The sequence below is a fragment of the Ahaetulla prasina genome, chromosome 11 (assembly GCF_028640845.1).
Source record: "Ahaetulla prasina isolate Xishuangbanna chromosome 11, ASM2864084v1, whole genome shotgun sequence".
Lineage (NCBI taxonomy): Eukaryota > Metazoa > Chordata > Lepidosauria > Squamata > Colubridae > Ahaetulla > Ahaetulla prasina.
This window is the reverse complement of record NC_080549.1, coordinates 29,818,668-29,844,495: the sequence shown is the minus strand read 5'-3', so window position 1 is coordinate 29,844,495 and position 25,828 is coordinate 29,818,668. Positions and strand designations below refer to the sequence as shown.

General features: G+C 39.4%; 1 protein-coding gene across 1 annotated transcript; it reads right to left on the bottom strand.

Moving 5' to 3' along the window:
* Window positions 1-553: 553 nt before the first annotated feature.
* LOC131183899 (vomeronasal type-2 receptor 26-like) lies at window positions 554-24,517 on the bottom strand. The gene is made up of 8 exons (XM_058154646.1): window positions 22,989-24,517; window positions 16,977-17,466; window positions 16,672-16,871; window positions 13,672-13,884; window positions 13,132-13,181; window positions 3,506-3,608; window positions 757-846; window positions 554-580 (listed from the first exon to the last, which is right to left on the bottom strand). The coding sequence occupies exons 1-8, from the start codon at window positions 23,226-23,228 to the stop codon at window positions 554-556; spliced, it is 1,413 nt and encodes a 470-aa protein (XP_058010629.1). The 5' UTR covers window positions 23,229-24,517.
* Between the last annotated feature and the right edge of the window lie 1,311 nt (window positions 24,518-25,828).

Genomic DNA, 25,828 nt, shown 5'->3' with positions numbered 1-25,828 from the left:
TTGCCTATAAAGTGCAGATGGAAGTGCTGAGTCAATTTGCATATTTGGCTGTGGCAAGAAGCGCCCTTAAACAAAAAGGCTCCTTTTTATTCTTATTTTTACTAAGATTATCATGGCATAAAATGAAAATAAAGATAGTGAAAGAAGGAGAAGGGTGGAATAAAAGGAAAAGAAAAAGAAAGGAAAGGAAAGGAAAGGAAGGAAAGGAAGGAAAGGAAAGGGAAGATGAAGGACAGAAAGGAAAGGGAAGAAGGGAGGGAGGGAGGGAAAGGCTGCCAAGTCTGAAGATCCCAGGGACCACTTGCTCCTTTATGGTTCCTCTCTTTCCCAGCAAGGAAGCGCAGAAGGCCGCCGAGCAGAATGGGGCTGTTTCACTGATCAGAAGGCCCTCCCCGAATCGCCTTTCCGACAAGCCCTTTCCCGCTGGCCAAGGAGAGGAGCAGTCAGAATAGGGCATTCAGAGGCAGAATCTCTGCATTGGGGAGGAGAGCTTAAAACTTCAATGGAGTGCCCAGAAAAGCTGAGAACCAATAGAATTCACCTTTCTGCAGCGTCATCCTTTGCAATCTCCCTTGGTCACCTGATGGAGAGAGAAAGGAGAAAAGTTTTTCAGTCTGGGGGTCAATCAAGATTCATGACTGGAGGGAGGGTGGACTTCCTTGCCCTCCCTGATGGCGTGCAGTGAATGACTGAAGGGAGCAGCCCCACAGCCAGAGGACTTCTCTGAGGCTGAAGTCCTTGTTCAGAACCCCTCACAGACTCTTCGTCATAGAGGTGCCCCACAGCTGTGGGGTCCCTGTAGAAGCTTCTGCCTTTGCTCCCTTGGAGCTGCTTGTACCCACAGCGCTGTGGGGTTCAGACAGCCAAGAAGAGCTCCGTTTTGGGTTCAAGAACCGCTCTTGTGGATGTCAATGGGGAGGAAGAAGAAAGGGTCCCCTGGGACTCGTGAAGAGAGCAAAGAGTGGGGGTCCCGTCTGGGCTGCCAAAGCCCCTTGAACTGCAGTCTCTTCAATACCAGGATCATTTTTGCTTCCTCTCTCTGCAGACTCTGCCCGGAGACCGATGACGCTCAAGCAGGAGAATTCATTGGTCCTTCCGCTGGTTCTGGCCTCCACCTCAAAGTCCATCGACGCTTCCTCCCCCCAATTCAGAACCCCCGGTCCCTCTTCTGGCGCCCCCCATAGCCAGGGAAGACTTGGGGTGGGGGTCATTTTGTTGCGGTTTATATTTTATTCCTCTGCTCTGTCCTTCCCCGGGGTGTTATCATCCCATGGTCTCCTCCATAAATGAAGAGAGGTGTCACTTTGGGTGGCCTCCTGTCCAGGTGACTTTCAATGAGGAGGAATTTGCAGTCTGTGTCCACTGCCTGGAAAGAGGGGAAGGAACCTTCCTTCCTTCCCTTTGGATGAGTCTGTAACTGGGAATAGCTGAAGAGGAATCAGCCTGACCTGCTCAAAGCTTCAGAGGTCAAAGCAGGCAAGGTTCTCTTCAGAAGGGACTGTCTTCCTCTTCATGATCTCTCTCTCTCTGTCTTCTCTTTGTTTTCTCCATGGACTTTTCCTCCTCACCTGACCAGGTCTCTGAGCTATTTGTGAGTTCTCTTATGCAGCTCTTACAGCAGAGAACCCACCCAGCCAGTCTACCTCAAAACCAACCCCAAATGAGCTGAATCATCCCCAGCCAGATCGAGGTCCCTGCAGTTGAAGAGGAAGGGATCCAGAGCAGTCTGAGACCTTGGATGGAGGAAGAGACTCCTGGGACTGAGGGCCTGTGGCCGCCTCTGCAAATCCCCAGAGCCCAGAAGGTCTGGAGGAGGAACCAGAACACTGAACTGAACCAAAGCTGGGTTTCAACCCCAATCTGGGCAGCTGCCATCTTCTCTCCTAAAGCAGAGAGTTAGCCTCCTTGTCCAAGATGTTGCTGTCTACAGCTGTGGGAGTGAAGAACGATTGTCCCAATCACCTCATGCAGAATAAACCCGACCCTGAGATGGGGCTGTGGGGAATTCAGGAGCCAGGCCTCAGCCCAGGTGCCCAAAGGCAGAAACTTTGGTTTCCCTCACCCAGCTCCTTCTTAGCTATTATTCTCCTGACTCTTGGAAAGATTTCTCCTGACTTGGGTAATGGGCTCTTCCTCCTTGGGGCTTTTGTGAATTAGTTTTTTTGTTTCTTTATATCCGCCCTTTTGACTCAGGGCGGCACAGTGTATAACAATATCTCATTCATTTGTATATACAAAGTCAACTTATTGCCCACCCAACAATCTTCCTCATTTTCCTAATATAAAATAACATCAACCTTCACTAACCTCATAATTGCACTCTGTGTTCAATAACACTCTTCAGCCTGAGCTTCCTTTGAGTTCTGCCCAGTTCTGGCCTCAGAGTTGGAAGGCTTCCTCTATGGAAAGTTTCTGGCTCCAGACATGATTGGGATGTGGGAATGTGAAGATCCTTTGCTCAAAGTGGCCCCTGAAACAGCTAAAGGAGACTCTCCCCATCTGCCTCAAAAATCCCTGATCCCAGTCAGAGCTCAGCTTCTTAAAAAATGAGAGGGAAGAACTGTTCTCTCTCTAGGTTTCCTGTTCTGAGACAGCTGAACTGGTAGCCTGGGAGGAAGGGCCATTCTTCCTCCAGAGGAGTCAATGCTCTATGAGTGTTTCTCCCAGGAATGAGCTGATTTCCTCCTGAGCCTGCAGAAGATTCTTGATTGTTCTCCTTGTAGCCAAAGCCCTAGAGGCCACCTTCCCTTAAACTGGTCCATTTACCTGTCTTTCAGGTGAGGCTCCAAGGACCCACCTGGACACTGTTCAGCATAGGCATCTAAAGTGGGAGGAATTCTTTGTGGTTCAGCACCAGGAAGCAATAGGAATCAGTTCTGTCTGGAGGACTAGAAACTTTGTCCTCACAGATCAAGCCATCTCCATTCTGAGCTGCCTTCTGTCTGCAAAACTCTTGTATTTTCAGGTTTTACTAGAGGCCTTGGCTCCCCTTGGTTCTGAGAATGCTCCCCATCTCACAATCAGAGACCTCATAGATGATTCATTTAGTGACCATAAATGGCTCTTATCATTTTTCCACCTGATCACATTCCCTGGTCAGTGTTCAAAATCTGGAGGCAACTGGCATGTACTTATGATTAGTGTCCCAGAATCATGACCTCCTTCTGCCTTCTGACAAGCAAAATCAATAAAGTCTGCTTCATAACAGCCGTGTTATTGGCCTAAGAATTTTAAACTTCATAACACCTGTGGCAAATGTCATAAAATGGGATCTCATAACAACTGTCTTAGGGAAATTTTGGGCTCAGCTGGTCATAAGCCAAGGACTTTCTGCCTTTCAGTTTCTTGTTGTCAGCTCTGCTTCTGAAGGGCAGCTGAAATTGGACACAATGTGAAACCTCCAAATTTGTCCATTAATGCCCTTATTGGTCTTTAAAGTATAGGCAGTCCTGATTTAAAAAAGGCCAATTTCAAATTAGCTAAACATTGGATGTAAAGAACAAACCACACTCAACAATGTCAATCCTGCATCACAGTTGTGGTCATTAAGCGAATCCCAGTCATTGATGAACTTGGTCAGTAAGCCAATAGAGTCACAAGTCTCAGGCCTGCAGGCAGGGAAGTAAAGGAGGTTCAGAAAAGTTCCTAAAAGCCACAATGTTCCCATTTCTCAGTTCTTGGACCTGGATATTTATTAATAGATCGGCTGCTTTCAAACAGGATCCTTCAATCTGTCCAGGGAGAATCTCTTTCTCTGAATATCTCCCAACCCTTCACAGACAAGCCAAGCTTGGAACAAGTAGGAAATGCTTTAATAAATTGTAGAGTGGAAAATTGCTGAATATCATTAGATGTTGCTCTTTTATTTTCTGGATGAGAAAGGAAAAAATAACAGTAATTTCTTAAAGGTGGCACATAAATCAACAACCCCAAATTGGAATCTGCTGTTTATCAACATTTTTCAAATTTTCCAATATCAAGAAATTTCTCACTGATACTTGCTTTCTGAGAACAGGTCTTTCAGGTGAATCTGCCATTCAGATTTTCATAGCATCAAACACTGGTTAGCTTGCCAACCATTTTTCTTTCCTCTTGCCTCTACATAGATGTTGTACTGAGGAGGAATAATGGCTCAACATTTCTTAAATGTCCTATTCACTCTGATCTGAAAAAATCCTCTAAATGACTATTATATGTTCTCTTTGAAGATTTGTGATGACAGGAAAGCTACAAAATTCAGTCATTAACCATTTCCCTTTGAAACAAATGATATATTTTCTTTCTTTTTTTTTTTATTCAAAAGTTTTACAAAATTTTCCTTTCCCCCTCCTCTCCCCTCCCTTCCCTCCTGACTTCCCGGAACGGGCACAAGGTATAGTTAAAAATAAAACAAACATATGCTAAAAAATTTTCATCCCAACTTAATTATACCCCTACAATCATCAATTCCTAACTTCCCCCAAAAACAATCAAGAACAATACATCATAATCATTCAAAAACAGTCTGATAACTCCCAGTCTGATATCTATGTTGAATATAGTCAATCCATCTTTTCCATTCCTTTAAGTATCTTTCTTGCGTATTGTCTTTCAAAAAGGCTGATATCTTCGCCATCTCAGCCAAATTGGCAACCTTCAATATCCATTCTTCTATTGTAAGAACTTCTTTTTTCTTCCAGTACTGTCCTATCAATAGTCTTGCTGCTGTTATTAGGTTTAAAATCAATTTAGTCTCAATTACTGTACAATCCGTAATAATTCCCAACAAGAAAAATTGCGGCAGGAACTTTATCTTCTTTTTCAAAACATTTTGTAAAATCCACCAAATTTTTATCCAAAAGGCCTTTATGTCCTTACAAGTCCACCAAATGTGAAAATATGTAGCGTCATCACAATTACATCTCAACATTTAGCATATCTGGATACATACGATAATTTTTAGGATCTAGATGCCATCTATAAAACATTTATAAAAATTTTCCCTCAGATTCTGTGCCTTATGAATTTAACATTTCTAACCCAAATTTTTTCCCAGTTTCCAATAATATTGGCTCCTGAAAATTTTGTGCCCACATCATACAGTCCTTTACCAAGTCCCTTTCAGAATCTATTTCAAGTAACACATTATACAATCTTTATATGCTCCTGAGACTGATTTCTAATTTGCTTTACCAAATTTCCTCGTTCTGCTCTATACCAATTTTCTGATCTCCTTCCATCTAACGTGGTTGCTCATATTGAAACCAAGTATAATTTTTCCTTCCTCTTAATACTTGCAGAGATTTTAACTGCAAATTACCTCTTTCAGTATACAAAGATCTTTATATGTAATCATTTCCTGATTCTGTTCTATATTTATATTTCTATGTATGTCTAGGACTTGCCCATATAGGAACCTTATAATTTAGTTTATATTTTTTCCAAACACGCAGAAGGGCATTTCTTAGCACATGATTTTTAAAGGCCTTATCCACTTTTTGTCATAAATTAAATATGCATGCCATCCATATAACAAATCATAACCTTCTATATTCAAAATTCTTTCCTCTGTTAAATTAAACCAATCACTTATTGCAGAGAGCAGCTGCTTCATATATAATTTAAAATTGGCATTTTAAACCTCCCTTTCCGAGAATCTTGAATTATTTTCATTTTAACCCTAGCTTTTTACCTTCCCATATAAATTTATTAATTCCTTCTGCCATTCCTCAAGATTCTTATCTTTCTTAATTATTGGTATCATCTGAAGAGGAATAAAAATCTAGGTAAAACATTCATTTAATAGCAGCAATTCTCCAGCAAAGATAATTGCAATTTTTCCAAACAATCAACTCCTTCTGAACTTTTTGCCATAAAACCTCATAGTTATTCTTATACAATTTCACATTTGACGATGTAATATAAACCCCTAAGTACTTAACCTTCTTTACAATTTCAAATCCTGTTATTCCTCTAGTTTTCTTTCTGTTGTCTGGCCATATTTTTATTATCACTTTTTTTTTCTGATTTACCTTAAACCTTCCATATTGATCAATTATTTCCAACAAAGATTTACTAGAATTTATAGGGTTTGTTAAAGTAATCACCAAATCATCTGCAAAAGCTCTTAACTTATATTCATGTTGTAACTCTAATTCCTCTATCTCCTTTACTTCGATTTTATCCAATAATGGTTCTAGAGTTAAAATAAACAATAATGGTGATAAAGGACATCCCTGTCTTGTTCCATCTTAAAAGGTTCTGTTTCTGATTATAATCTGTGCTGTTTGCTCTCCATAAATTGCCCTAATTATTCTTAAAACCATCTCCAAATTGCATCTTTTCTATTAATTTAAATAAAAATCCCAATGCAATCGATCAAAAGCTTTCTCTGCATCGAGATAAATGCTGCTGGAATAAAATTTTTCTTTTCTAAGTACTCCAGTAAATTAACAATCTGCCTAACATTATTCCTCATCTGTCTCCCTTTTATAAATCCAGATTGATCATTATGAATTCTTCTGCAGAATCAACATTAATCTATTTATTATTAACAAAATCTTATAATCATTATTTAAAAGTGAGATTGGCCTATAATTCCCAGGTTTAGAACAATCCTGTTCCTCTTTGGTATCAATGAAATAAAGAGGTTCTCCATGAGAATTCCCCTTGTATCTGATTAAATAATTCCTTAAATGGACCTAACATCTCATCCTGTAAATTCCTATAATAACTAACTGAGCCCATCCGTACCAGGAGTTTTCCCATTTTAATTGTTTAATTACCAAAATAATTTCTTCAGAGGTTATAGGCCGATTCATTCATCCGTTTGTTCTAAAGTTAAATTTTAACCTTATATTCCTTCAAATAATTATCAATATCCCTATTCAATATATTATCTTTAAGATATAAATTTGTATAATATTCTAAAAAGCTTTTTAATTTTATCCTGTTGATATCTCTTTACCTTTGTATTCTATTTTTTCTATAGTCGTTGTTTTGTCTTTTCCTTAAAGTGTATGCTAACCACCTACCAGGTCTATTTGCGTTACAAAAAGTATTATGTTTGGCATATTGTATATTTGTTGCCACCTGATCAGCCATTATCATATTAAATTGATTCTGTAGTAACTTTATTGCATCTTTAAGTTTTTGATCATGTGAATTATGTATTAATAATTGTTGTTTCTTATAAATTTTCTCTTCTAAATACCTACGCTGCCTTTGTTGCTTATTTCTCTGTCCATTATTAAGATATATTAATACACCTCTCATAAAAGCTTTACTGGAGTCCCAAACCATTTATATCGATGTTTCATTATTCAAATTATAATCAAAAAATTCTTTCATCTGCTTTTTACATTGATTTACATTATCCTGATATCTAAACAAATTTTCATTTAATCTCCAAGTTCTTCTACCCTCTTTTCCATATTGCAATTCCATCCAAACAGGACTATGATCAGACAAACATCTTGGAAATATCTTAGTTTTCTTCACCCTAAAAAGCAAATCATTAGAAATTAAAATAAAATCAATACGTGAGAAGGATTGATGCCTATCAGAGAAAAAAGTATAGTCTCTTTCCTCCAAATTCCACAGTCTCCATACATCTCTTAACTCAAAATCTTCTATCATATCAAAAAAGGATTTAGGCAGCTTTGCATGTGCAGGTATCTTCTTGGAAGAAATTCTCTTGTCCTTTCGTGTATCTATTACTCCATTCCAATCTCCCAATATAATACACGATTTATAATCCCATAGAATCAACTTATCATATAACATTCTATAAAATTTTTCTTGTTGCTGGTTGGGTGCATATATACCAAGCAAGAGAGTCCTTTTTGTTTCTATTGTAAGTTCAATAGCAATATATCTTCCATGAATATCTGCCTCTATTAACTTGGCTGGTATATCTTTTCTCAAATAAACCACTATGCCATGTTTTTTCTCCAAAGCTGAAGCAACAAAATGTTTACCTAACTTTGAGTTTATTAGGTACTTTTGATCTGATAATTTAATATGCGTTTCTTGTAAACAAATAACATCATTTTAAATTGTTTCAAATAATGAAATATTTTCTTCTCTTCTGAGCTGAGTTCAAACCATTGACATTCCAAGTCAAGATTTTATTTGCCATTGGGCTGCTGAAGCTTTGAGCAATCAACTGAAGATCGTCCTCCCGTATCTTCGGTGCTCCTCCACCGCTTCTGTAGCAGAATCCTGAACTTTACTTTGAGTTTGTTGCTCCTTTTCTTTCTTAAGGGCTCCCTCGTCAGTCTTTGTTCTTGTGGTTGTTCCTCAGATGGTAACATCACTGGAATCACCTCAGCTTCCACACCCATTTGAGTCTCTTGAATTCTTTTTCTATTATTTCTATTTCAAATTTCAGCACTGTAGAAAGAAAATCTTTGGCCTTAAGCACTGTGTCAATCGATATCTCTTCCTTGATAATACACTGTCAAACCAACTGGAACCTCCCATCTAAATTGAATCTGGTATTTCTTAAGTTCTTGTGTAAAAAATGTAAAGTCCTTTCTATCCCTTAACATCTTGGGAGGAATCTCTTTCAAAACCTTCAACTCCTGTTCTCCTATTTTCAAGTTTTTCTGAAAAGCAACTTGCAAAATTTGATTCCTCACTGTTCTTTTCAAAAAATAAACCACAATGTCTCTAGGAAGTTTCTTTTGCCTAGCAATCCAAGAATTAACTCTATAAATTTTGTCAATTTGATAAGCAACCTCTTGTGGATCAAGTTCAATAAATTCAGCCAGAGCTGCTGATAAAATTTTTAAATCTTCTCCTCATTCAAACTAATTCTCAGAGCTCCTTCCATCATTCTATACTGCATCACCACCACTTGATCTTCATCAATTTGATTTGCATTCCCCCATTCTATTTTCTATTTGTTGATTTGACTGAACAATTTCTTGCACCTCCTCCTCCACCACCTCCAGTCTTTTGCCAAACCTTGAAAAGCCATTAAGATATCTTCTCTTATTTTTTTATTATTCTCTTTTATTTCTTCTCTTATTTTCTCATTATTATCCATAATCTCCTTAAACCTTTCTTCAGACACTTTCCCTTGCTCTTTAATCAGATCTTCTAAAGCTGGTTCAGAACCCCTTCTACCCCCAGTCTTAGGTGGTTTAGTAGCCATTTCAGTTTTTAAAATTCACAAAATATAAGTCTAGAAACTTCTCTTTTCCCCTTTAAGTATAGGAAATCACTTCACTTCATTAAATCACACATAACATTTCTTATCTTCTTCTTAGTTACAAGGCTGTTTAGAATTCCATTCACTTTCACTCCCTTTCAGGTGCCATCTTAAAGTCAATTGAAACAAAGAAAAAAAAGTTTCTCTTTTTAAAAGGGAGAAGTCAGGAGATCAAAAATACTTGCAATCCAGTAATTGTTGGACTCATTCCGTCTGCTTAAAGAGATCCATAAAGATAAGACAAATAGCAGAGATGGACACTTTCTTCTTTTTAAATGCGCACTGAAGTCGGAAATGGCAGGAATATTTATGGGACCGTCGACCCTCAGGGCTCTGTAATTAAAAAACAAAGCCCTGGGAGGTCTGAAAGCAGCTCTTATCTTTCCTTTCATCCAGGGAAAGATTAAAGCCGGCTTTTCCTGGCTTTTACGATGTTAGTTCCCTTTAATTAGGAGCTCAGCGAAGAGGTGGCGCCATATCAAATAGATATGATTTTCTTTGATTTGCATATACTACTGCATACTTTAGTTCAGCATTCAATACCATCATTAAGACATTCTTCTAACTAGCTAAAAGCTACAGGTAGAACAGACTTGTAAATGGATAGCTTCTAACAAACAGGAGCAGCAGGTGAAGCTAAGCAAGATCATCAATACCTGTAGAATTCTTTAGGCCCCATTGTGCTCTCCCTTCTCTTCTCTCTGTATAATGACTGCATGAAAGATCCATCAGTTAAGCTACAAGTTGAGATGACACAACAGTGATTGGTCTCATTAAGACAATAAGAATCTTGAAAGGTCAAAACTCCTTTGCAAGCAAAACAATCTGGAACTGAACACACTAAAACCTTAGAAAGTGGTAGACTTTAGGAGAAACTTCCATACTTACCTCTCACAATTTGACAAACACAGTATCAACAGTAGAAACCTAAATTTCTGGGTTCTATCCTTATCCAAGATCAAATGGACAGCTAACATCAAAAACATCATTAAAAGGACAACAAAGAATGTTCTTTCTGCCAACTCAGTAAGCTCAAACTGCCCAGCTGCTGATCCAATTCTACAGAGGAATTATTGAGTCTGTCATTTGCACTCTAGAACTGTCTGGTTCGGTTCTGCAACCCAACAGAAAAACACAGACTTCAGAGGATAATTAGAACTGCAGAAAAATAATTGCTACCAACTTGCCTTCCATTGAGGACCTGTATACTGCAGAATCAAGAAGAGGGTGAAAATATTTATAGATCCTCTGACTGGACATAAACTGTTTCAACTCCATCCTCAAAACGCTATGAGCACTGACACCAGAACAACTGACACAAGAACAGTTTTTTCCAGGCCATCACTCTGCTAAACAAATAATTCTCAACACTGTCAGACTATTTAAAATCTGCACTACTTTGGTCATAGTTCCCATCACCAATCTCTTTCCACTTATGACTGTGACTATAACTTGTTCTGGCAACTATGATTTATATTATATGACCATCAATTTATGTTTGTAAATGTGGATGAGAACTTTCTTTTATGTCTGAGCATATGCACCAGACAAATTCTTGTGTCCAATCACACTTGGCCAATAAAATTCTATTCTATTCTATCTAAGTCCAAAATAAATTATAATTTATTTCAAATTAAAATAAATCTTACAATTATTTAAATGTCATAATAGTCTTATGTCTCATGTTTTACATTTTTCTGGCTGAGCTGCTCCTTTGTGTTCAGGTCTGGCCTGAAGGATAATGTAGCAGATGAAGATGCAGCCCAGCAGACCAGCACTGGAGGCCAGGATGGAAGACCTGCACAGCCACCATGTATTTCCCTTTGGTGCTCAGGTAGGTGGGCACAAAGTCACCCAGACACTGCAGAAGACCAGCATGCTGAAGGTGATCAGCTTGGCTTCGTTGAAGGCAGGCAGGTTCCTGGCCAGAAGCCACCGTGAAGCAGGCGGCAGCCAGGAAACCCATGTAGCTGAGGGTGATGTAGAACAGGACAACGCCTTGCATTGGGCGATCTCTCCAGGCTGGGAGTGGAAGTCAGAGTCAAGAGAAACTCCCAGCCAGGCGGAGCAGATGATAATTTGGGCAGCAGAAGAAGAAGGATGATGGAGTTGTGGCTCTTTAACCATCTCTTCACCCGGTTTCCTGGTTTTGTGGAGGAAGGCCAGTACCACCTGGTTTTGGCCAAGAGAAGAAACGCAACAGAAGATGATGCTGAACCTCTGTCGGAGAAGGCAGGTGGCTTTCCTTGGTTGACCAATAAAGAGAGAGAAGGAGACAAGAAGCAAAGCAGGAGGGAGACCAGGAGGATGTAGGAGAGGTCCCGGTTGTTGGCTTTGACAATTTCGGTATTTAAGATGATTAGAACAAGGCCAGTGATTAAGAACAAGAATACAAAAGAACCAGGATGATGCCCAGAAGTTCTTCATAAGACAGGAAGGTTATAACTTTATACATTGACTCTGTCCACATTTGATATTTGTCATCTGGACACTTGGTGCATTTCCATATCTGAGAAAGCAAAAAGCAACTTTTTAAAATTCTTCTTTATCTTACAAAATACCTTCTTCATAACAGCTGATACCACATGCATTTCAAGAAGTATTTCTTTCATTAAAGTCACTCCTTTGAAATGGTATAGGGTCTCCTGCTTGGGCAGGGGGCTGAACAGAAGTCCTTCAAGGTCTTCCAGCCTCTTCTGACTGATTGATCTACATGACTGGTAGATATCTGTAATGAGTTCCCATAACTATCCACAGCAGCACATTATGGACCAGTGACACCTTCTCTGATCTCAGGAGGATCCAATATACAGTGGATTGGTCTTTCAGAAGGTGGAACAATTCATCAAGTTCAGAACTCAGATGTTCCTAGAAAGGTAAACTTAGCAGTTCATATCAAACTAAAAAGCCAAAGAGATATTTCCTCTGCTGTTAATAAAATTTGATTGCCACCTCTCCTCCCATCTCTTCCACAAAACCTCCCATTTTCCTCAAGTGATCTACCTTCCTGAGTGAAGGTTCTGGCCAAGGAGGCAGTCGTGGCAGAACTGGCTCCTTCTGCACCCTCTTGACAGATCCAGGATGACAACTTTCCACACATTTGGACTGAGGCAGGGACTAAGCAGAAGAAAAGGAATGCCAAGGAAAAGATGTTAGGACTCTCCATCCAGGGAAAATGGAGGTAGAAATGGGTGGAGACAAGTAACCTCTGGTCTTCACTGTGGTAAATATGAAACCTCTGACTATTTCTAAACAGATGCAGGAGGTATAATAACTGTTTTTCTTATAAATTTCCTCTTCTAGATACCTACGCTGTCTTTGTTGCTTATTTCTCTGTCTATTATTAATATATATTAATACACCTCTCATAAAAGCTTTACTGGCGTCCCAAACCATTTCTATCGATGTTTCATTATTCAAATTATAATCAAAAAATTCTTTCATCTGCTTTTTACATTGATTTACATTATCCTGATATCTAAACAAATTTTCATTTAATCTCATCATTTTTAAATTGTTCAGGCGCCATCTTAGAGTCAATTAGAACAAAGGAAAAAAAAAATTCTCTTTTTTAGAAAGTAGAAGTCAGGAAATCAAAAATACTTGCAATCCAATAATCGTCCACTTGCACTCATTCCGTCTGCTTAAAGAGATCCATAAAGATAAGACAATTAGCAGAGATGGACACCTTCTTCTTTTCCTGCTTTTGCAGACACGCACTGAAGTCGGAGATGGCAGAAATATTTATGGGACCCATCGACCCTTCGAAGCTCTGCTTAATTAAAACAAAGCCTCTGGGGAGGTCTACCAACATTCCTGCGCTCTTATCTTTCCTCTTTCATCCAGAGAAAAAGATTAAAGCCGGCTTTTCCTGGCTTTTACGATGTTCAGTGCGGAGCCCCTTTAATTAGGGCTCAGCGAAGAGGTGGAGCCACCCGGAAGCCTCAGGGTGACAATTTTCCACACATTTGGACTGAGGCAGGGACTAAGCAGAAAACAAGGAATGCCAAAGAAAACATGTTAGGACTCTCCATTCATGGAAAATGGAGGTAGAAATGGATGGAGACAAGTAGCCTCTGATCTTCACTGGGGTAAATATGAAACCTCTGACTATTTCTAAACAGATGCAGGAGGTATAATAACTGGCAGATTCTTCATTTAGTTCCTCCCTTTTGCTTTTGGAATTTAACGTTACAATAAAGTAACGTTCCTTTTTTTTAACTTTTCTTTATTTACTTTTTCTTTTCTATTTAATAAAAATCTATTTCATAAAGTCTTGAGGGATGGAATTGAAAAAAGATTTAAGTATGATGATATATTCATATTAAAACTGAGAATAAAATTTACTGTAAAAATTTTAGGAAACTTTTATTCCATTTGATTTTTTAACCACCCTGGAGACTATAGGTTTAGCCCATTTGAAATGGGACCTCAGGTTTTGGAAAACAGAGAAAGGACACCAAAATTTCTCCTACCTTATTGAGCAACTTTAGCCATGAAAGAGCATCTTGTTTGATAGTAAATCTCTGTCTTTTAAAATTCGCCAGAATCCGTTTCCTGGCATCCTCCTTGGGGAGAACCAAGAAGCCCCAAATGGCCATATCTGCCGTTATCTCTCCATTTTGATCCAAGTACATTTCTCTCTGAGAAATATTGCAAAACTCGTTCTTCTTCAGAAAGGGATGAAACTAGAATGGGAACATCCAGGAATTTGAAAACCAGAAAACTTTTGAATGCTTTTTCTCTCAGCCACAATGCTTTCCGGATGGGACTTAAAGGAAAGCGGAGGCTCACAGCTGCTAAATTGCACAAAACGCTCTCTCTCCCAGCAAAAGCAGCAAGGAGAGAAGCAGCTGCCACCCAGAGAGCACTTGGAACATCTCCGCGAGCGACCGAGGCTCAGCAAGAGACGGCTGCGAGATCTCTGCTGCAGCACTTTCCGGATGGGACTTCTTACAGGTAAGAAGAACTGTCCAGGTCCGGTGCTTCGGCCTGAGGGGCTGTAGTTTGAGGCCAGAAGGGGGCAGAGGCAAGACCGGAGCCGGGGATTGACACGTTCCCCAACCTGGCCAAGGCGGAGGGGAAGTGGGTGGAGGCTCCGGGGCAAGGCCGGAGCCAGGGAATGGTGCATTCCCTGACCCGGCCGAGGGGTAGGGTGAGTGGGTGGCATGCTTACCTTTGGTGAGCAGAGTGGGTGAGGCCTGGAGGCGAGGTGTGGAGATTAATTGGGTCGCATGGCGAAGAGAAGATAATATACAGGGTGGGGTGGGGCGGGGTGAGTGGGGCCAGCCAGTGGTGGAATTTGCCAATTCTCCAAACTGCGCAAAATCTTAACAACCGCTTTGCCCGAAATGATCCAAACTGGCTAAATCCCACCCCTGCCTTGCAACTGAAGGCGAATTTGCACAAAATCTACGTGAACTTCAGGGAAGGACAATGAAGCCAAGGAAGAGATGAAAGGAGCTGCTCTTAGCCTTGAGGGAAGACCACAAGGAGAAGAGCTGAAGATCAGGAGGAGTCTGGGAGACCTTTTCCAACTGACACAATCTCTCGGTTGGAGAAGGGAGGATACAGCCCTCTTCCAATCACTGACACATGTTACACACGAGTGAAAGATCTGCTCACTATTATTCCAGAGTGTCAGACACAGAAAAAAGAATTCAGTTTCAAGAGAGGAGATTTTAGCTGAATGAGAGAAAAATACATCATAAAAGGATGAGCTGTTTTAGAGCTGAGCCAGTAAAGCAGAATGCAAAGACAGAGCAGCCATCAGTCAGAGAAGCTTTAACTGGGATTCCTGCAGAGAGAAGGGGTTGGGCTAGATGGTCTCAGGGTCTCCTCCAAATTTATAAAGGCTCTCATGCCACAACAGGTAACTATTGTGCTGTTGTTGCTCTAGCCCCACCTGGTGGCCGGGGGCAGATAAGCCTAAGTATATGGTCTGAAGCCAGACTCCATTTTCTGTCAGCCTTTGGAGAAGACGGAAGCAGCCGGTTTGACCGAGTCACACGGTCATCCGGAGAGACCTCCATCCAGGGGTGAAATCTAAAAATTTTCCCTACCTGTTCTGTGGGCGTGGCTTAATTGGTGGGCATGGCTTGGTGGTCAGATGGCTCGGTGGGCGTGGCCAATAACAATAAATAATAAAAATAATAAACAAAGTATAAAAAAACAATAAGAGATACCAAAAACCAACTTTCACACTTTACACACACACAACACAACACAACTGACTCACATACAATGTAAAAGCAGCTGCACTTCACACTTCACATAGCCACAAAAAGCTCAAACTTTCACACTTTACACACACACAACTAACACACACACACACACACACACTATGCCATATACAGCTTTCTGAGATTTTGTGTGTTTGTGTAGTTAGAGTGAAACACTACAGAAACACACCAAATCTCAGAAAGCTGCACAAATATTTTATTTTATTTTATTGTGGACTTCAAATCCCAGAGTTCCTCAGCAAAGCCAGCCAGTTGATCACCGAGGAAATAGATCAGCTGAGCGATTGATTCTGTCTGGCTGAAACTGAAACTGCTTTCGGGCTGTGGCCATGCGTTCCTCAGTAATCAGGTAAGTGCCTTAGAATCTCTACTTTTACTTGTAGAAAACAGGTTTTCTACAAATAAGAGTACAAGTAAGGTTCTGCTGTTTTTTACTTTTAAAGGCCTGTTTCGGCTGAAGCAAAACCGGCTTTTAAAAATAAAAAAAAAACACCTCTGCAGATGGTGCGGCTCAGCAGAGGCAGGGGGGATTTTTGCTACCGATCCTCCGAACCAGCAGCCGCCATCGCTACTGGATCACGTGATCCCATCCGATCCGGGAGCATTTCACCCCTGCCTCCATCCCTCACACGGAGCATCGCTGGAGAGGTTCCAGCTGCTTCTTTGTTGGCTGTTAGTTAATGATGCTTATCTCCCATTCATATTTGATTCTCACTATTGGCATCTCCTCCGTTTCACCCTGCCCTGTTCTCCCAATAAAAGACCCAGATCCATGCATTGGAGGAGAATTGGGGGGTTTAGCTGCCTGTCGAGCTGCACACAGACCCACAGACCCACCTGCAGTGGGGACGGAACAAAGGAGAAATTCCACCATCCTAATCACATACTCACAAATACAGGAATTTATTTAAAAAAGAATACAGCATTTTAAAATGAGCAGATTTTAATATCAAAATGCCATGGTATCTATTGTGTTTCCCCCAAAATAAGACCCTGTCTTATATTTTTTTGAACCCTGAAATTAGTGCTTGGCCTTATTGCCATGCGCTCAAAAGCCCGACTGGGCTTATTATCAGGGGATGTCTTATTTTGGGGGAAATAGGGCACTCTTTGGAACCATTATTCCCTGAGTAATTAAATTGGCCAGATCTGTTGAGACGGTTCCCCTCCTTCTCCTCTGGATTCCTTCTCCAAAGGATCTAAGATTAATGGATCCATATCGGGATCCCTTACCTGCCATGGCTGAAGCCTTGGAGACCCCAACCTCTTTTCTCCCTCCTTCCTTCTCCTCCTCAATCTGGAGGAATAGGCGGCATTCATGGCATGGGCCAGAGTCTGAATGAGACTGTAATATTGATAGTCATTTGGGATCCTTTTCCTGTTCCTTTTCTCCTGGGTCTCCAGTGGGGCTTTCTGGGTGCATCTTCTGCGGCCTTTGACAGAAAAGACGTTCTTTGAAAGAGAACACAGAAAATAAAGATCTTGAAACTTGTCTTCTACAAAGAACTGGGATTCAAAGGCACCATCCTTTGCCTTACTTTTTGTCAGATAAGCAAAGTTCCAAATACTATGGACGTATTTGAGAAGTCTGCGCTTGTTTAGTGTGTGCCCTAAAAAATGTGTGAGGATCCAGACTTTCCCTTCAACAGTTCCTGGCAAACGGAGAAGAATTTCATGGAAAGGAAGAATTCTGTCCCAAATGGTCTCATATTCCATGAAGTGAACAAAGATGTTGACTTGTCTCCACTCAGAGAGGGCCTCCCTGGGAGCTTCTGCATGTTCAGTTGTTGAGAACAGTTGCGATATAACCACACAAATTCCATTCCTGACAAGCATAGGAGGGAAAGTCCTCATAAAATTCTCTCCCTTCTCAGTGTCTGAAGCAAAGAGGCCAATCAGGGTCCATCTGAAATGGAGGAGGAGCTGGACAATGGCTGGGTACTGGATCCCTTCTTTGGGGATCATCCGATAGAAAAAGGGGAATTTACTTTTGTCACTCAGAGCCTCTGAAGCAGTTTCAAGATTGATCTGAAAAAGCAATGAAGAATGCTGTGTTACATTTGGGGTCAAATCAAATCCAAAATATTAGATTTTAATAAATCCAACCTAGTTCTCAGAATGTATTAGAATAATCAGACATTGTTTACAATATTAGTAAGATTGTATAATAAAAGTAGAAAATAATAAGCAAATGAAAAAACAATAAATAATGTTTATAATAATAATAATATAATACAAGAATAATATAATAATAATATAAAATACACTAGAATTTTATGAATTGCACCCAGAAAAACAAGCTTCACTGGTTTTCCTTGAGGTTCAAAAGGCATTTGATAATTTGAATTGGAATTTTCTAAAAGAACAACTAAAATTTATGCAATTTGGGACAAAATTTGAAAAAAATGATTGGGGAAATTTACACAAAACAAACAGCAAGAGTAATCATAAACGATGATACTACAGAACAATTTGGAATAACAAAAAGGGTAAGACAAATTTGCCCACTCTCTCCACTATTGTATATATTATCACAGGAGATGCTATTAAAGAATGTTAGAGAAGATCAGGAAATAAGGGGTCTAACAATAAAAAACAAGGAATACAAGGTTCAAGCCTTTGCTGATGACTTGGTATTCATAACAGAAGACCCTCTAGAATCAGGACCAAAATTAATTAAAAAATTAGAAGCATTTGGAGAAGTCGCAGGACTTAAGATTAATAAAAATAAATCAAAATTAATAACTAAAAATCTTACAAAGAAACAGGAAAGAGAATTGGAAATTAATATACAAATTCATATAACTAAGAAGATAAAATATTTAGGAATTTGGCTAATGGCAAGAGGCTCCTTTATAAAAGAAGATAATTACGACAAATTAGTAAAACAGATTACAAAGGATTTGAATAATTGGAAAAATTTACAAATATCACAATTGGGTAGGATAGCCACCATTAAAATGAATATATTACCAAAACTCCTATTCTTTTTTCAGGTTATACCAATAAAATTAGAAAATAAAATTCTTTGAAACATTAAACAAAATAACAGCCAAATTCATATGGCAGGGAAAACGTCCAAGAATAAGACTTAAATTTCTACAGGATACAAAGGATAGAGGAGGAGTAGCACTCCCAGAATGGGAACTATATTATCAAGCAGCAGGCATAACCTGGTTAAAAGAACGGATAGAACTATTTATTTATTTATTTAATTAGATTTTTATACCGCCCTATCTCCCGAAGGACTCAGGGCGGTTTACAGCCAGATAAAAATAGACAAGAATAAATACAAGATAAAAACAATATTTAAAAAACTTATTAAATTGGCCCAAATTAAAATATAATTAAAACAGTAAAAACCCCATTTAAAACTGAAATCTTACGCCAGTCCTGCGCAAATAAATAGATATGTCTTCAGCTCGCGGCGAAAGGTTCGAAGGTCCGGAAGTTGCCGGAGTCCTGGGGGAAGCTCATTCCAGAGGGTGGGAGCCCCCACAGAGAAGGCCCTTCCCCTGGGTGTCGCCAGCCGACATTGCTTGGCGGACGGCACCCTAAGGAGTCCCTCTCTGTGAGAACGCACGGGTCGGTGAGAGGCAATCGGTGGCAGTAGGCGGTCCCGTAAATAACCCGGCCCTATGCCAACTAAGGGATAAAAGAATATTAATAATAGAAGGACACGATTTACAGGCGGGGTGCATGCATTTATTTGGGATGGAAAATATAAAACACATAGTTATTTCAAAAAACATATAATAAGAAATGCATTATTACAAATTTGGTTGAAAATTTAAAAAAAAGCACTATACAAAAATCCCAATTTGGCTTTCACCAACAGAAGCACTAAAATATCCAAATTTAACAGAATTAAATAAGATAATAAGATACAGAGACCTAATAGACTGACAAGGGAAAACAAGACAAGAACTGGAGTTAGACTTAAATAGAGAAATAGACTGGTGGACATATACTCAAATACAATCAAAATACAAAGACACAAAAAATTAGGAAATACAAATAGAACTACATGAATTAGATAAAATTATACTTAGGACAGAAGAGAAGCTAATTAGCAAGATTTATAAATTTTTGTTGTGCTACAAAATGGAAGAGGAGATAGTGAAAGATACAATGATTAAACGAGCACAGAATTTAAATTATACAATAGATTTGGAGAGATGGCTAGTAAATGTGGCAAGTAAATTCAAAATTAACATTATCCACGTCATACAAGGAAAACCAGTTGAAGATGTTTTACAGATGGCACCTTCCACCTACAACACTTGCAAAGATGTTCCCAAATAATAATTCAACATGTTGGAAATGCAAAAAAACTCATTACCATCTATGGTGGACGTGTCCGGCGACCAAAAAATTCTGGTCAAATATTAAAAAATGGCTAGAAAAAATAACAGAACCACCAGTTGAAAGCAAACCGGAAACATTTTTATTAAGAATCTTTACAAGACCATATATCAAAGAAATAAAATATTTGATTCTACATATTGTAACAGCTGCATGAATAACTAACGCACAAAATTGGAAACAGAAAGAGATACCAACAGATGAAGAAGTGATAGGGAAAGTTTTAGAATGTGCCGAAATGGACAAGTTAACAAAAGAAATCAAAGAGAAAGAAGAGACAGATTATTATACAATCTGGAATAAATGGTATGAATGGCTTGAGTCTAGAAATAAAGGAGAAAAATAAAGGGGAGAAATTAGAAGGTACAGAATTTATTAGAAATGTACAATATGTAGATAATCTAGAAAAGTAAAGCTATTAATATTAGATAATTTAATGTAAATAAAGAAAAGGGGATAAGAAAAAAAATAAAATAACAAATGTGATATGAGGGGAAAGGTATAAAACCGAGAGAAGACCACTAAGAAACGCTGTTTAGAAATAGGAAATATTTATATGTTATACGTTGTGTGTCTGTCAGATTGTGTAAAAAAATAAAAATAAACAAAAATAAACAATGTAAACCATATTACTGTATCACCCCTACAATTTACCGCAATTGGATTAACATGTGCAAATGCCAGCTGAAGTATTCTATTCCAATAAAGGGCCTATTATAATTTTTGGGAATTGCTGAATTTTTTCTGCTTCTATATTCCAGATTCTTTGTGGAAGAAACGTTTTAGCTTCTTCTCCAGTTATACAAGAAACAGGGAGACCTCAGTTCCTAATACGATTTGTCAGTTGTGTAATCCAAGAGGTTTTTGATTGAAGTTTTGTCTGGTCTAACAGCCACAATTTTTGGAGTCTGTCAGTTTCCATAGATTACATTTTATGCCAATATCCATATTTTCTTATTTTAGAGAAGGCAGAAATTGTGTAAATTCCCAAATCAGCTCTGAGGGCAGCAGCTGGAGTCCTTTTATCCACCCCAAGATACTCCTCAGAGGCTGTGATTGGGTTGGTTCTGCTAGTGGTTTCTCTCTGAAGCCCCAAACATCAGATTGATCTAAGAATATGGGGGAAACCTTGGCCTCATATACTTTAATATTTGGGGCTGAGGAAGTTGGAGAGCTATGAGGTTTTCATTTAAGTCTCACTTTCACTCATGTCTTTGATCTTTGATCTTCTAAATGAGCTCCTTTGATGATGACGGAGCCAAGATTTAGCCCCAGAGAAAACTACCCCAGGTAAGGAAAGGTGTTACTTACTCTATTGGCTGATCATCTATGGCTACGATGTCATTTTCCAAAGACCGTAACTTTCGAACTTGATTTATTAATTATCAGATAATTATTATGGCAAAACAATCCAGATCTTCTTCACAGTGCATATAATCCAATGTTTAAGTATGGTAAATCACATGATCAGTATAAATCATGTACCTGTAACAGAACTTGAAATAGAACAAAAGGGTTGGAAGGGATCTTGGAGGTCTTCTAGTCCAACCCCTTGCTCAAGCAGAAGACCCTAGACTATTCCAGACAAGTGGCTGTCCAGTCTCTTCTTAAAAGCCTCCAGTGATGGACCACCCACAACTTCTGAAGGGGAGACCTTCCATTCCTCACCGTTAGGAAATTTCTTCTTATTTCTAGGTTATTTCTCTCCTTGATTAGTTTCCATCCATTGTCTCTTGTCTTGCTTTCTGGTGCTTTGGAAAATAGATTGACCCCTCTTCTTTGTGGCAGCCCCTCAAATATTGGTACACTGGGACATTGATGAAGGTGTTGTAGAGCACTGGGCCTAAAATGGAACCTTGGGGTCCCACCATTGCTTGTTTCCCTCCATGGAGACCTAGTTCCATTGAGGACCACAGGCTGAGTCCATCTGGGGGTGATGCTGTCTATCCCACCTATTTTTAGCTTACCGAGAAATAGGTTGTGGTTTATTTTGTCAAAGCCTTTCTGAAATCCAAGTATACTATGTCCACTGCATTTCACTGGTCCACTAATTGAGCAATTTTTGTCAAAGAATGAAATAACATTTTTTTTTTTTTTTTGTTTACATTTATACCCCGCCCTTCTCCGAAGACTCAGGGCGGCTTACAGTGTATAAGGCAATAGTCTCATTCTATTTGTATATTTACAAAGTCAACTTATTGTCCCCCCAACAATCTGGGTCCTCATTTTACCTACCTTATAAAGGATGGAAGGCTGAGTCAACCTTGGGCCGGGCTCGAACCTGCAGTAATTGCAGGCTACTGTGTTCTTAATAACAGGCTTTACCAGCGTGAGCTAAACCGGCCATTTATTTATGATCTGTTCTTTGATCTTCCATTAGTTGAAGTAAGTTATTAATATCTCTAGGCTGAATAACAAGGGTTCAAATATGCATCTTTCCCTTCCCCCTTGGTAAGCATAGAACCTTCTTCTCACGGCTCCACTGAGCCCAAACCTCCCTCTCAAACAAAGGCTTGGATCAGGGCCAACAGGCTGAGCTCCATTTTGAGGGCAATCAATTTTCTCCTCATATTTCTCTCTTTATTGAGTCAAATGCTGCACTAACGTCTAGTTTTACCTCACTGATATAGATTAGATATTTCAAGACAAATTTGTTGCCAATATTAGATTATTAACATGCATTATTTCTTATAAAATCTATATAGCTTTTCACTCTACCTAAAATCTTTTGGTTCTTCTGCAAGGAGTGCATTTTTCTCAAGTTTAACTAAGAGGATCATGGCATAAATTTTAGCCACAATATCTGTTAGTCTAATTGGCCTATAATGGATACAGTCCTTTTTATTCCACTTTTTAGATAGATAAAATGCTACTATTGCCAACTTCAATCCGACGGGATACGGCTGGCATTATTTAGCTGTGAAAATGAACATGTCAACAACCAGGGATATTTTCTGATCAGTTAAATAGCTGGTAGAATGTCTTCTCCAGGTAATGTATTGCTTGCATTTCAGGCCTTTTATGATTAATCTCAACATGAACATAATGGGGTAAAATATTGACATTTTTTGCTAATATGGAGAAAAGCAGCTCTTGAATTCCATGGAGAAGACATGATTGCATCTATTGCTCACCCACCACCACCCACCCCTCACTTTACCAGATGGAGAAAAACACACACAAACCTGTGGAGCTTTGTAGGTGCCTCCTAATGTTGCCATCTGAATGGAGATATCCTTTCTAGTTCCATCAAGAAGAGCCAGAAGGTTCTCCTTCCTTCCACAGCCATAGTTGGGGACATTGGCTTCTCCAGTGGAGAGAATGTCCAGCAAGGCATCTAAAGTGCGGAAAGTGCTCCAATAGTTGTCATGGATGTTGTAACCAAGTGTGAGATTGTGCAGGAGCTGGGAATTCTTGTTGACCATTTGAATGTTGAAAATGAATAGTAAGCCATTTCTAAATTTATAAAAATTCCTATTGTAAAAAAAATATTATAATCAAAAGCAACAGCAAATACTGTTTTTAATATATCAGAATAGCCTTAAGCCAACATTGATACAAAACCAATGATCAATTACACAAATATGGAAATTGGCTGAGGTACAAGAGCTACAACTGGTTTAACAACTATTTTAAATAAAATTCATTATTCAAATAATAAATTAAGGATTGAACTGAGAGAGGAAAATAATCTGCAGTCTGTTCATTTTCAGACCCATTTTTGGATGCGAGTCTCTTTCACAAAATCAGAGAAAAGAGAGAAGCCATGGAAATCAAAAGCATTTATGAAATTAGACATATTCTCTCAATATAGGCATAAATGAAAAAAAAAGCAGAAAAGAAGGAGAGTGTTAGAATGGAGGGAGTGCAACTCCATCATCCTGAATGACTTACATATTACGGGAAAGAAACTGAACAGAAGGAGCCACATTGAAAAGCAACTTTATATGCGATCTTTCCTCTCCACTGAAGACTATAGCAATGAGATGGTCTCCTGGGCTGTAATAGCTCTGTGGTTGTTTTCCATTCTGGTTCTCTGAACTCAGCGGGCATTTCATTCTCAGCTTCCCAGAGACTGGATGGGACAACAGCAGCATCAGAAGCAGAAGCAGGAGGTCCATAATTCATGGGGTGAATCAATGAATCCCTTTCCTGTTTCTAAAGAAGAATTAGAAGAATTCAAAGGACTCTCAGAAACTGGAATCTGCAGCGTCTTTCCTGATTGAAACACAGAGAAACTCTTAGCTTCATCTGGAAAGGAGAGAGATGGACATTCAAGAGCACAGATTCTGCCTGTCCCAAAACTCCCTATTTCTCTGCCCAAAGTCTCCCCTGGAGGATTCGGCCAAAGAGCAGAGCTGAAACTTTTATCATAATTCTCCCTCTCAGGAGGGATCCCTGGATAATTCAACTAGTTCTTGGACTCAAAGATGGTTGGGAAATTCTCTGGAGGGAAATAAAAAGAGAAAAATCCTCATGTGATTCATAATAACAGGGGCAGAGATGGAATTAAACTCATCATCTAGAATTGAGAGGTTTGGGGGCTCCATGCTTGAAACTGAGCCCAGAGGGAATACATGACCTTTGTGGCTGAAAATAAAATAAAAAGAAATGAGACATTTGTTGGCATTGTGGTGAAAGAGAAAAATCCCAGGGGCCACTTAGTGTCAGAGGATGGCACAGATCTGAATTAGCTCCCTGCTGAGTCAAAGCCAAAATTCACTTTATTTTGAAAGCTAATCCTCAAAGGCATCACACAAAAGGGCTCATCCAGCCTTTCCCGACCTCCCTCCTTTTCTTGGCCTAATGGAAGTAAAACCCACTTAAGAAGTAAAAACCAGCCTGTCTCTGTTGTGAAATGCAGGAATGGCCCAGCAAGGATATCTTAAATTGTTTGGGATGGAGTCAAAATGAAAACAACTTGAATTTCAACAAACTGAAAGGGAAGAAATATATTGTTGGTGGTAAAAGGAGACACACAAAGTAGGTAGACCGATCTCTCCTTCTTGTATTGTAATGGGATTTTTAAAATTTCGGTCTAGGAGTTGATGAGAATTATTCAGAGCCAAATCTGATGTCATCCCAAGGAACTGGAGAGTCCCCTCCATCTCAATGAGGACCTCAAAAGGCCAGAGGAAAAGCAGCCAAAGAGCCAAGAGGAGAAGCCATTTCAACGCTCGATGGGTAGAAATGGTCTCAGGAAGAGGAGATCCCTCCCTTCCCATCAAAGGATCCCCTCAGGAGGAAACCAGATCCGTGCAGGGAGTGTGGAAAGGTGTTCAGAAGGAGCCTTCTCTTCTCTCCCAGAAAAGGCTGCGGAAGGGAGAAATTGTCTGAATGTGAGGACTGGGAAGGAGCTGCAGGGAGAGGCTCCCCTGGCTTCCCAGAGGGAGAAACCCTGAACACGAGAGATGCAGGAAGGGTGGAAAGAGCTTCAGAGATGGGATCTGTTTGTTACCATATAAAAATCCACACCAAGCAAAAAGCAGATCAATGCATGGAGAAGCAGAAAATTTCTGTCAGGCTGCCTCTGATTATATCTAGGAAAGAATACACCTTGACTTCATTTGCAAATAAAGAAAAGTACTTTTACTAGATACATCTGGACTGCAGCAATAATAAGTTGAATCTGAGACAAAATATGGCTAACATTTCATATCCTTTAGTTAGGCCCTCCTCCCCCCAAGAGGTCAGCAGGTTTGGTCCAATGCCAGCTCATTCTCGGCCTCCCATGGTAATCTTCTTCCGCAGGTCTCTAGCTGTTAATCATCTCAGGAATGCAATGTCCGTTGCAAGTTCGCACTCTATCATTCCTGTTGAATTCAAAGCATTAATCTCTCCTCCCCCTTTCTGTTATGTCAGACGACTCACTTAAAGAGCCCTAACCCTGAATAGAGCAGTGATACATCTTAAGTCCTTTCACTATTTTACATTACATAAAGAACCCATTACAATCTAACTTCTGGATATAAATTGTACAAAATACGTGAAGATTGGAGTGGAGGCTGACAATTTGTTTCCCATA

What these genes read in the sequence shown, in the direction of transcription:
- LOC131183899 (XM_058154646.1), bottom strand. Translation starts at nt 23,228, where the DNA reads ATGGTCAACAAGAATTCCCAGCTCCTGCACAATCTCACACTTGGTTAC. An exon ending in GCACCTACAAAGCTCCACAG is followed by an intron (nt 17,467 to 22,988) that starts GTTTGTGTGTGT and finishes TTGCTTTTTCAG; the next exon opens with ATCAATCTTGAAACTGCTTC. An exon ending in ACCTCTATGACGAAGAGTCT is followed by an intron (nt 581 to 756) that starts GTGAGGGGTTCT and finishes TCTCTCCATCAG; the next exon opens with GTGACCAAGGGAGATTGCAA.